The sequence below is a fragment of the Rhodamnia argentea genome, chromosome 7, assembly GCF_020921035.1.
Source record: "Rhodamnia argentea isolate NSW1041297 chromosome 7, ASM2092103v1, whole genome shotgun sequence".
Taxonomy (NCBI): Eukaryota; Viridiplantae; Streptophyta; class Magnoliopsida; order Myrtales; family Myrtaceae; genus Rhodamnia; species Rhodamnia argentea.
Genome location: NC_063156.1, coordinates 27,327,783 through 27,340,058, shown reverse-complemented (window position 1 = coordinate 27,340,058; position 12,276 = coordinate 27,327,783). Strand labels below are relative to the sequence as shown.

The 12,276-nt window shown below is 38.2% G+C and overlaps 1 protein-coding gene across 3 annotated transcripts in view; it reads left to right on the top strand.

Annotated features, from left to right (window-relative positions):
- LOC115752071 (NADH dehydrogenase [ubiquinone] flavoprotein 2, mitochondrial) overlaps positions 1 to 12,276 on the top strand; it is a 37,038-nt gene that overhangs the window by 20,934 nt on the left and 3,828 nt on the right. The window contains exons 1-4 of one of the 3 annotated variants that reach the window (XM_048281623.1): positions 7,348 to 7,358; positions 11,144 to 11,262; positions 11,366 to 11,398; positions 11,515 to 11,580. In XM_048281623.1, the coding sequence (XP_048137580.1) occupies positions 11,197 to 11,262; positions 11,366 to 11,398; positions 11,515 to 11,580 (165 nt within the window). In that variant the 5' untranslated portion in view covers positions 7,348 to 7,358; positions 11,144 to 11,196. Of the gene's footprint in view, positions 1 to 7,347; positions 7,359 to 9,323; positions 9,339 to 11,143; positions 11,263 to 11,365; positions 11,399 to 11,514; positions 11,581 to 12,276 lie in introns of those variants that run through there. The other 2 variants (XM_030690121.2, XM_048281624.1) reach the window with 2 other exon arrangements.

Genomic DNA, 12,276 nt, shown 5'->3' with positions numbered 1-12,276 from the left:
TGACTCGAGCACCGATTTGCGGTGTCGTTCCCCTCTAAAAACTTGGCGGCCCATCAAAGTCATGTATAGGACAGAAGAGTATACCATTAACTTGTTGGAACCATGAGGCAAAAGTAAGGGGAAACCGCACCGCTAAACCGATTTCTATCCATACCGTAGTCTTGACTCTGACATATACCACATTCGACTCTACATCTACTAGTTCCTGTTGGGAGAGCTCCATGTGTGTCAAGATACCAAATAACGGGCCATGTAGTAGATCCATCCCAGTTTCCTAAAAAATAAAGAGATTAGCTAACAACCCATTAAATAAAATTATTAGGCCTATGGCAAGAGTGTCAACCCAATACTCAATGTAGTGGTGTTAAAATAATTTAGGCAAAGCTATAATGTGATTCATTGTAAAAATGTCATGTAATACACAATTCAAAAATGCACATGCAACGATTCCATCGTGTAGCTTGTTTGCTCTTAATGGCCTTGAGCTCGTAAGCTCATTCTTGTAATCTCGTAATCTATTAGCCGTTACCCAAGAACTCTTTCTCATAAGCTCAACATCATTTGGGAATAGACGACATCTTGTTTGCATTGTCACCTTCACGAAAAATGACGACTCGCAATCATTTCTCGTAACAAGGCCAACTCTAACCCATGTCGATGGCACGTAATTCCCAATATAAAAGTCAACTCTGGCTTTTGTCGCTCCTTAGTTGATAATGAGTAAGCATTCATTTCTCATTTTTGCATGCATACACACTCTCCCGCGTATACATGTTTGTTTATCATATTTTTTTAACATAAAAATATGCGAGATTGGATTGACGGAAGTGAGATGGGTAAGGGACCACTCGAGCCATCTTTGGCCCAATGAAGTCAGTCCAATGAGACCTGGACTAACCCGCTCGACGTCGGTTGGCCTGGGCCAAACCAAATTAGGACCAAATCAAGCCTAAAGGGCCGGACTCGGTCCTGGCCGGTCTAGATCGGTCGGTTTCAATTCAATTAGATTTTGGTCAAGGCGGTTTTGGCCCGATTTTTCTCTTATTTGCCTTGGTTTTAGCCTTGTTTGACCCTCGCTCAACGTCCTTGACTCCCCCGTCGAAGTATAATCAACGTAACTTGATGCAAAGGCATGCATTTCCACACATGTAATCACACATTCAATGCAACACTTCATCAAGTAATAAACAAACGTTACCATTTTGGAACCAATTGTCGACGCCCCTAAAAAAAAGGCTAATGGATTATTAGGTTAATTAGGAATTAACCTAATACGGACTCTCCAAAGCCCTATCAATTCGCAACTTTTGTTTACTCGGATGATTTAGAAATTGGAGTCGTCACTAACCATTTTGGGTAGGTTGATTATAGACCTAAGTAAAATAGTGGGAGGACTATTTTACGTCTACTAATAACAAATTATGGATTCGGGGACTTGGTTACACTAGTTAATTAAAACTAATGCCCTTTTGTTACCTTGAATTCAATGAGATATCCTAAGTCGGCAACTCAAGCTTGAATTGTTCAAAGTTCAAAGGGGAGTTCTTTTTTTTTTTTTATTATAGGGTTTTAGCTTTTTAGATGCAATGCATACATGACATGGATGTAATGACATCAAAATATTTAAATGATGGGATAATGTGCAAAACATATGGATTTGGAGTCAAGTTACCCTACATGCAAAAATTAACCAATCAAATTAAAGCATGCAAAATGATGTACTCTAACTATATGCAATGGCAGTTTACTCGAGAAAAAATTGTAGATGACATGGATAGTAAACAAGGAAGCGTAGAAGCAAACAAACCAAACGTGCAAATCTGGTTCATTAACTTTAGATGCATGAAGACTAAACCATGTTTTGACAATGCATAGCATATCATGACAAATGACATAACACGTGAAAATATGCGTTGCATGATATATTTATTTTTAAATATATGATGCGTGATTATGCGATTTTCGAAAACAAGGCATATGATATTGTGATACTAGAAATATCACGTGGATGATATATGATATGCAAAGTAACATCAGATATGCGAAACAAGTCATGATTGTTTATGCAAAAAATTAGAACATGCATGTATGTGACGTGCGAAGATGACATGTTTTAATGCAATATGCATGATTAAAGCACATAATGAGATACACGAATATATGAATGCTTGGATTTTAATTTTTCAAAAAAAATTCTGTGTTTTCACCTAAGAACAGCAAGAAAGTGGCATGGAATTCACACAAAATCTACATTGAAATAGTCGAGAAACTTACCTCCAAGCATCCACAAAAATCTGCATGGTTAGTGACCATATATATGCGAAAATGGCTTTGATTCGGACAAAACAGCATGCAAACAGTATATAAACAGCATGTGAACAGTAGCAAAAAAGCTTGCTTTTCAACTCAAAATGTCATCAAATCAAACCTACAAAAGTATAGAAAGATTACCTTGAATTAGCCCAAAAATTTGCACTTAATCAGCCTGAACAAGGGCTTAAAATAGCATCAAACAACAGTGAAGTTGGCCCCGATCAGTAGCTAAATCATGTGTCAAATAATGACAAAAACATCGAGCAGAGTTCTCGGTTCAGTAGAGGAATTGGTGGTCCCGTTTCTTGATCGGTACAACAATTGCAACTTCGGATTAACAAGGATTAGGCACAAGATCAGCAGTGGTTTGGATAGATAAAAAACGCATCAGAAAAGGGCAAGAAATTCTTGGGTTTGCTAGAATTTGTTGCAAAGATGGAGCGTCAATGGAGGCCACGCTAGTTTACTCCATGGTTGAATTTGTTCACAAAGGCCACATAAGCTGTGTTGAGAGAGAACCAGTGGTTGCAGCCAATTCTCACGTCTTTCTTTTAAAATTTTTCTTCGCCCGGTTGTCGACCTCCCCCTTTTATTGTTGATGAAAACCAACCCTTGAGATAGCGCCCGAAGGAGAGAGATGCCTCCGATGTTTTTTGGCCGTGTGTGCATTGTGTGGCCTTCTCACTTGTGACTTAGTGCTCCATTTAAAATTTATAGTGGCTTGTGAATGGCCTCCACTTGTGGCTTAGTGCTTCATTTAATGGAGACTAAGGTTTGCCAAGCAAAAGCATAGACCTTCTCATTGGTCTTTCTTCATTGATCAAGATTGCACTTTGGAAACCACCACTCGGTTCAATTATTATGACTTCTTCTTTTTTTTTTTTTTTCTGCTTTTTCCAACCGCTATGAAATGCAAAATGATAATGCATGCTAACATAAATAAAAAATAGACCTTAAACTAATTATTTTTGCTTAGAACTAAAAATAGTTCTAATTTTTATGTAGAAAATGGATGAAAAGAGAAGTCAAAATTTAGGTATCAACACCAATAATCCCATTTACTTGCACCCGGATTACGGTATCTTATTCTATGACGTGTAAGGGAGCGAATTAAGAAAGCGAGATGAGAGGAAGAAGGCGACGGTAAGTGATGGTGTGGAGGCGGCAGGCGACGGCGTGGCGACAATGGTGGCGACGGTGGTGGCGACATGTTGGCGTGAGAGAAGAGAGGATCGGTGAGAGGGAGAGGGAAGAGAGAGTGAGGGATTGGGTTAGTGTAGCCCAAATGACGGGGCCACTTTCTATTTATAGTTGTAAGAGCCCCAAATTCTTGGTCAATGTATTAATTAATATCATCCATTTATCTTATTATGATTGGGCTATCTTGCAACCTAAGATTGTTTATGTGTCCCCTAAAACTAGATTAGTCATTTATCATCTTCTTATTGGTCCACCTATCTATCTTCTATAACATAGCTACTTAGCATCGTTTCATTGGTCCACATATCCCATCTTCTAGAACCTAACTTTATTTAATATAATCAAGTTTTCATTTGCTAAATTAAACTATCTCATAGGCATCTAACCTAATCATCTTCTAAAATTTTTCCCGAAGAAAGGATCAACGAACGACCATTCGTAAATGGTAGGGTGGAGTAGAGCGGAGGATGGGACCATCGGTGCTGGCTTTAGCCGGAGCCAACCGGCAATACCGCCTACGGGAGGCGATGTGTCCCGAGTGCAACCGCCTCGCATCATGCAGGCTAGAGGGTGCACTTTGGCCTAGCCAAGTACTAACCGGGAGCGGAGCGACCGAGCGCTGTCCATGTTATTCGTTGACTAGGTGTGCCTCGTTTCGGTCCCGTCGCTGCTCATTGTTTCTTCCTCACCCGATCCTCATCGATCAATTCGTCGTCTTGTCCGTCCTACAAATTTCTTGCCATTTGTCTTTTATATTTTCTTTTATAGCATTGAAGAAAACTTCTTAGTCAATTTAAAATATAATACTTTATTAGTGGAACGTTATTTTATCCTTTAGAGCTTGAAAATTACATGTATCATTATTTCTAAAGTTTGAAAATGACATCTATGCTTATCCTAATGTTGATAATGACATTCATATTTATCCTTTATCCAATTGACTTGAAGGAAGCATAGACAAGAATGAATCTGAATCGAGTATGTTATCCCCAATTCCAGGCTCTCATAGCTAATTCTAAGGGACTGCATTTTAGATTTCAGACTCAATCTTAAAGCTCAACCCTCAAGGTGCCAAATATTTCTGATCCACAAGTTCCACTAAGTAGGGAGTGGAGAGCATATTGAACCATACCATATTACTGAATTAACAAGAGGATTCTAGTTGAGATAGCACACGTGGATGAGAAGAGAAGAGAGAACTTAGGGAACCATGAGAGTAATAAAAACACACGATTTATAGAAGAAAGTTTTGTGTCCTCCAAAACTTGTTACAAGCGGCTTTATATAGGCAACATAAGTGAAAAGGACAAAACACATTGGATTTGCAAATCCGACAATAGTACTAATGAATAATACATGACAAAATAACTTTTGACCACCATGGGCCAATTATTGGAGAAAAAGACACATACATGGCTTACAATATGCCTCATAATTTGTACCAAAACCTTTCTTCAGTGTTATCTAAGGAACTGGATGAGTCCGTGCTGTCCGAGCTGTCTTCTCCATCCTTTTGCTTTTTGAAAGCTCTTAGTAGGTTCTCGATTTTCCATGTGGTGAGGTCGGGATGGACTGAATTTGGTGGGAAAGATGAGCTGGAGGGAATATCATCAAGTGGGATGAAATTATCGTCTTGTGAGCTTTAGGCGTAGGGGTCTTGAGAAAGAGGTCCCTTATAGATTTTGGGAATCTATGTCCATGGACTATTGGCTTTGCTGTTAAAAGATCTAGAGGGCTTCTTGGATAGTAGCTATTGTATCGTCCTATGCTCCATAATAATCTCAAGACATATCGTCCGCATCCGAAGGCCATGCTTCTTGAGGGATGGTATGGTTTTCCCGACAAAGTATTCTCTAAATCTCTCCATATTCTCATGCAATAGAACTTGAGAAAATCATGTAGACATTGGCAATTTCCAATTTATACTAGGGCTTGTATGTGGTCGTGCGGAGTTCTATAGATCATTTGGTAATGTAAACTAGCATCTATGGATCCGAGAGTTTGTGAAGCTCCAATGATCTATAGCTGTTAACTTCAAGAAATATCACATATTTTCTAATAGAAAATTTTTTATCGTCACACGGTTGTTGCCTTAAATGCAACTTATTTTTAATGATATTTATTGTCACAATCGCAACGACAATGAGGTATAGGCCACCGCCACATCGGCCTACCTTGGTCATCGTCGTTGCGATTCCGATTTTAAATTTCACGTATTTTTTAATTACTTGATTGAATATTTGGATATATTTAATTAGAATGTAAAATGCTTATAATTTTATTTTATAGCTTTTGCGACAATGGATTGTCTATATCGGAATACAAATCGATATAAGAAGAAAATATTTTAAAGACTTTTCATTGATATTAATTTTATTTATTTTTTTTCTTCCTTATCTCTCTATTGTCAAAATATATATATATATATATATATATAGACACACACATGTATATATATATATATATATATATTTGATGTAGTGAAACTACTTATCTTTGCTCATTCATATTTGATATAGTAAAATTATGAACTTCTTAACTTTATAATCTCATTTTTCAATCAAAATAATTATTGTCAAATTTCATAAAAAATAATTAACCGATATCTAAACTAACAAAAAGAAAAGAAAAATTCTCTTTTTATCTAGCCTAAAAAATAAACTAACTCAATAATAATCTGTCAAAGACAGCAAATATTTCACCGCCTTTAGTCCTATTTGGTCGGTCTATGGCGATAAAAAATGAGTTTTGTCGCGTTTGGACAAAATTTTCTTTGTATAAGGAATGTTGTTGTATGTCACGTTTGTGTTGAAGATCAACAACTCTACATTGGAGGTCAAGAAGGAAAGTGTATGTGGCTTAATTTCATTTTCTATAAGAGGATATAGTTAGGTAAAGAAAAGGAAAAGAGGCTCTCCATTGGCCAAGTAAGGGGTGAATCATTGCATGCATTAATTTGACTAGGGCCAGAGTTTATGAGGCAAGCCATGGCCTCATTACTACAAAGCTTCATCGGCAAGCCAAGAAACGAAGGCTTCATCGACTAGCCAAGGAAGAAATCATTAAGGGCATTAAATGCATTAGATGGTGTAAAATGTGAAATCATTTGCTATATTAAGCTCTATGTCATCAATAATAGGTGGCAGAATTTGAAGACGGACAAATGGCTCAATCGTATAGTTCCAAGAATAGATATTGGTAAATTGTCAAGATATCAAATAAATTAGTATGTAAATGAAGAAATCAATGTCCATTTTAAACATAGATATGTTAGAAAAATATTTTAAACCCATCAAAACATTTCGTAAAATTTATCGAATACAAGGAAATATTCAACTTAGTAAGTTTCAAATCTACCATTATCAATCAACGTGGCTCTACGTGCTTCATCGTCACTCTAGAAAATCACTATGAAAATAAATATTTAGCAATCAAATTCTAACGAACATATTTCTAGAGAATTTTGTATCTCCGCTAAACTACGCGAAATTACTCAACAACTAGGGTTCTCATGTGTGGCATCTATCGTCTACAAATGTCTACATATATATCAATGTAGGAATTCTCAAGATGTCACACGCCAAGCCAAGGATAATGCTCGGGAGCCCCCAAGTAGCAATCTACAATGGTGGGCTTGTCTACTAAGAAATTTAATTTAAATTGCACTTCAACTTAGCCAAACAGCCGAGAAAAATAAACCTCCATGTCTTATCCCTAGCATCTTAAAGAACCATCCTACTTGTTATCCTTATTAGCCAGCCGTGTGGGACTCATTCCTTCAACTTGTAGGCCTCCATGTCTCGTTATCGGCTTCTTAAAGAGACTTTATGTTTGTCTCTCTCTCTTTCACCACCAAAGTGGGACTCGTGAATCTTCGAATATTATGCTTTAGTTAGCGTCTTCTCAAGTCATTTTGCTTTTGTCTCTCTCTCCCACCACGAGATGTGGGACCAATTCTAGGTTTTTTTTAATTATTTTATTTATTTGTGAATTTGAATCAAATTAATTTGATTGAAATAATCATATAAATATACATTCAATATACAATATGTTGTAAGTATCTATTTTTTAAGAAATGACGTATCGACTTGTCGCGTCGAGTCGCGTGTCGGTACTATTATGCGGTTGTTGCCTTAGTTACAACCAACTTTGAAGAAAATTTATTATCACGGTTGCAAAGATGACACGGCTTAGGCCGCGGCCACATTGGCCTACCCTAGTCGATGCCAAAGGCGTTTTATGTTCAGCCATAGAATGATTTATATGGGAAAGTTAAATATTTTAGACTATGTGGGCAATTTTGTAATTTATGCCATTAGGGTTTCGCTATAGATATTTAGGACAAAATAGGTCTCTAAAGAGTGAGAGGGTGTGAGAAAGAGTGCTTGTACAATTTTCTACGTTATTAGTGAAACGGATCTCATCTCCCCATAGACGTAGGTAGGCGGAATATCTCTCCTGCTGAACCACGTAAATTCTTATGTTGTGCGAATTTTCACTACTTTCTTGCATCGTTGATAGAATCGAATTTAGATATTCGACAATAGTCGTGTCTCTAAATACCCTACAATTGGCATCAAAATAAGATTGTGCACTCTACAATTGGTATTAGAGCTCAAGTGGCCAAGGACCGAAGTACAAGAGCCAGATTGTCATGGATCATTAAGTTAGCTAATGTTAGAGCCAACGGCCAATGATCATACCAGGAGCACTAAGCCAAGGAGAGCTCATTGATATCACGACGAGGATGACTACGAAGATAAAGGGTAACAACATAAGATCTCAAGAAATGAAACTTAACAAATGTAACTAGATCCATATTCGGAGAAAAGGAGTAGGTGTTCAAGAGGGAGTGTTCGAGATTTAACACCATTTGGAGCAAAGAAGTAGGCTCCAAATTACAAAGTCCATATTGAACTTGGATTGCATCTTGGATAAGTCTAACTTTTCGTTAAAAAGAAAACAACAAAAGCTCATTTTGAAGATATGTGCACATGTTGAATCGTCATAATAAATGTGAGCTTCGGGGAAAGCCACACATAGTCAAAGAGGTCGAGAGTAAAGGTGTAAGCTTTAAGAAAGCCTCCAATAGTGAGAGTTTTAGAATAAAAGTCACCAAAAACAAAGATGAACTTTAGAGAGAAGAGGCAACGCAGCCCAAGTAAACATGAAGAGAGGGTTGCTCTGCGTGAGGAAGAGATAAATCGAATAAGTTGAGAGTGCGTCTCTGTATGAGCTAGTGAGGTTTGAGTATCTTAAGTCGTGTGAGAAAATATATTGTAATAGTGAGCGAAAGATTTTTATGTACCGTATATTGGTATAAGGAGTGCGTTTCGAGTTGTCTATTATAATTTTTCATGTCACTAACACATTGCTTCCGCAATCCCAATAAGTTGTTTATTATGATTTAACAAAAGATTTATTTCTCTTACCAAAAAAATAAATCATCACTTAAGTACCAAATAAGACCCAAAAAAATCGTTGGAGGTAAATGTGACGAAGCCAAAGCAATAAACTTTTTGCGGCAAACAAATTTTTTCGCATTGCCGAGAGCCGGTCAAAATGGGTCTCAAATCCATTTATCAACTCAAATTTATTGAAATGAGCCTTATATAAACAGACTCAAATTTGACCTGGGGGGGGATAGTAGCCATAATGGGTTCCAAAATGAAAAGCCAAAAAACAAACAAATGAATTTAAATGGGTAAGTTGTGAATTCATTTACAACCCACTAAGTAAATAGGGCTCATTAACTTGCGAGGCAGCCCGTCTTTGTTCTTCTACTTCTACGCTAGACCATCTTAGACTCTTCTCTCTCTCTCTCTCTCCCTCTCCGATTCCACGCATCTTATTCTCGAGCTTATCCCTTCTCTTTAATCCCAACAGGCGGGTTTCACTATCACCCCCACCACCTATATGCGGCTTCGCCCTCACCCACCTTCGGTGGGTCCCTCCGAGGGCTAGCGCTACTACATTTAATTCATTTTACTTGTGATCGGGTGATAGTTGAGACTTTGAGTCCAGGGCTTTTAATTAGTCAACATTATGATTACACAAGTTATACTTAAAAGTTGCATTTGGTTGTTCGGATTTCTATCCAAATAGGGTAACAAATTATTATATCCGGTGTTCAGCGACATCTTCCGGAACGGATAAACCTGGATAGATCCGGATAAAATACCGGATAAGAAATCCGGGCTAGAAAGCGAGATAAACTCAATTTGGGTAAAAGGATTTGAAAAAAACTTAACAAGTTCGGTTCCATCAACATCACGCGCAACCCTTCCACCGGTTTCGTCTCTACCCGGCCACCCTCCTCGAGCCCATCAAGATCGTCCCTTGCAACCTCTCCATCTGCACTATAAATTCCTCCCTTATCCCTTTTGTCTACCGTCATCAACGGAGGAAACGGTTTTTATGCCCTAACAACGTCTACTAAATCTTGTTTGCGGTTTTATCTTTGGCTCAATCTTGTGTAACTATGGCCGAAGCATCTAAATACGACGAACAAGTTTCAAAGATCTTCAACTATCCTATGCTACACCAAATATATGGTGAGATTTTTCACTATCCGGAGAATATATTCGGAGGATTTCTAATCATGCCTTATCCTTTCATATCTCAATCCGAATTCGAACGTTAAGTACATCAATAAATTTTAGGGATATTCATCATTTGCAACAAAAAAAAAAACGTCACGATAGTGACAACCGCCGAACAAGCTACTAAGATTAATGTCTCAAATTTGAATGCAACCGATCAAGACCCAACTCAAAGTCGTAACTCGTTTCATGATTTATGGATGGCCCGTGCCATATTTTCACCACCACCTTCACGCCCTGTCCACAACCTGACCGCCCGTCCCTTGACAAGCGGGTCCCTGGAACTGTCCATTCTTCAAATATAATACTTTAAGGAGAAAAACTGCTAAAAATAGATCTCGCATTGGATATGAGTTGCTAAATTCGCATGTTATATATAAATGGGTCAAAACAAATTAAATGAGTTAATTTTTGTTAAATTATTTCCCCTTGACTTGATTCACCCGTTTGATGAAATTACATCGGGGACTAAATTTGCACTTAAGGTGACAAAAAGAAAAATTGCAGCCTTATCCTACTATCTTTTTATGTAGTGGGAACGAAATTTCGGAACAAATTTTGTTGGTTAACAAAAGATTAGATTAAAAACAGAAATCTAGGGTAACTCGATACAAAATGGTATAAGAATTTCCTCCTTACTCCAAGAAACTTCACTAAATATGAATTTCGCTTCTCGGACAATGTTAAAAGATAAATGTAATCTATGAGGAAATTTTTTTATTTGTTTTTGTCTATATTTTGCTTATGAATCATTGAATTTTTTTAGCTCCCTACCCAAAAAAACAAAAACAAAAAAACTTGACGCTCTGTCCGTGTTTGCATGTACCGAATTTCGAGGACGTAATTACCAAAACAAAACCCGACCCGTAAGGAAAAAAGAATCGTATTCGAGATCCGATGGGCCGGACTTGAACCGAAACCAGCCCGATTGACAAAGCCCGTTTGCGCTCTCTTTCTCCCTCTCCCATCGGTTGAGGTCCTCTAACGCTTTCAGCGTCAGCTGCTTCAGGTCGAGCAACAATCCCCCCCTCTCTCTCCGTCTTCGCTCGGCGCAGTGACTCGAAGCCTCCCTCCTCCGACAATGCTCGCTCGCCTGGCCACGAAGCGCCTCCATGAGATCCGCCAGGTTTTCCGTCAATCTCCTCAGGTTCCTCCTCCCGATTCCCTGTCTCCTTTTCTCCTCCCTCTTTTCTCGACGAAATCCTCCGATTCCGCCGCTGATCGATCTCTCGTCTTCGTGGTTTCATCAGGTCTCTCGGTCGTTTTCGACTGCTTTGAACTACGTGAGTTGATATCCGACACGTTTTTGAGGTTTTTTTTTTTTTTTTTCCATTTTGAGTCAATTCAGTGAGCGTTTGGACTGTGGCTGATGAGTGGAATGTTTTGGCACATGATGCAGCATATCGATTCGCCGGATAACAATCCGGACCTGCCGTGGGAGTTCTCGGATGCCAATAAACACAAGGTAAAACTCCAATTACCTTCAGTTTGTTGATTGCCGATCAATTCCTTGTTTCGTTGTGAATTTATTGTGCAAGTGGACCCAACTTAAGTTCCTGTTCCTTTGCTATATTTATGAGTCTTTTGAGTATGTGAGTGGGCTGTTAGATAAGACGGTTTAAATCTTCATTACTTGGGTTTAATTTGAAGAAATGGGAGGAATTTCTTGTTTAGGGAGAATTAGCTGTCTTTTTGTAACATCAGAGATTTAGAATACGTTGTTTCCTGTAGCTTCTATGATCTATGTGCTTGACATATATGACCTAATTTATGCTCAGAAATGTCAAACTTTTGGCAATAAGCTTTTATAGGACAAGTGGTGATTCTCGGACTTTGTGGCAAATAGAATGCATTTGGCGTCCTTTATACTAGTCATCATTGTGCTACCTCTTTACGGGAAAGCCATCGTATACAACATCAAGTGTGAAAGTTGCTCCCTTGAATCTTCTTCTGATGCTTCTGTTTTTAACTGATTATTCCAGAAAAAAGATGGCCTTGTATAACTGCATGAATGTAATTGGAGGGGCTTTGCACTATATACCTTCTCCGTTGATGCAAGTCCTATAGGTCTACGTCATCATACGTAGTTCATAGCTCTTTCTATTTGAGATTTAGGGAGGCGAGGGTGTTGGGCATAATTATCTAGGCCCAACAAGAAGAA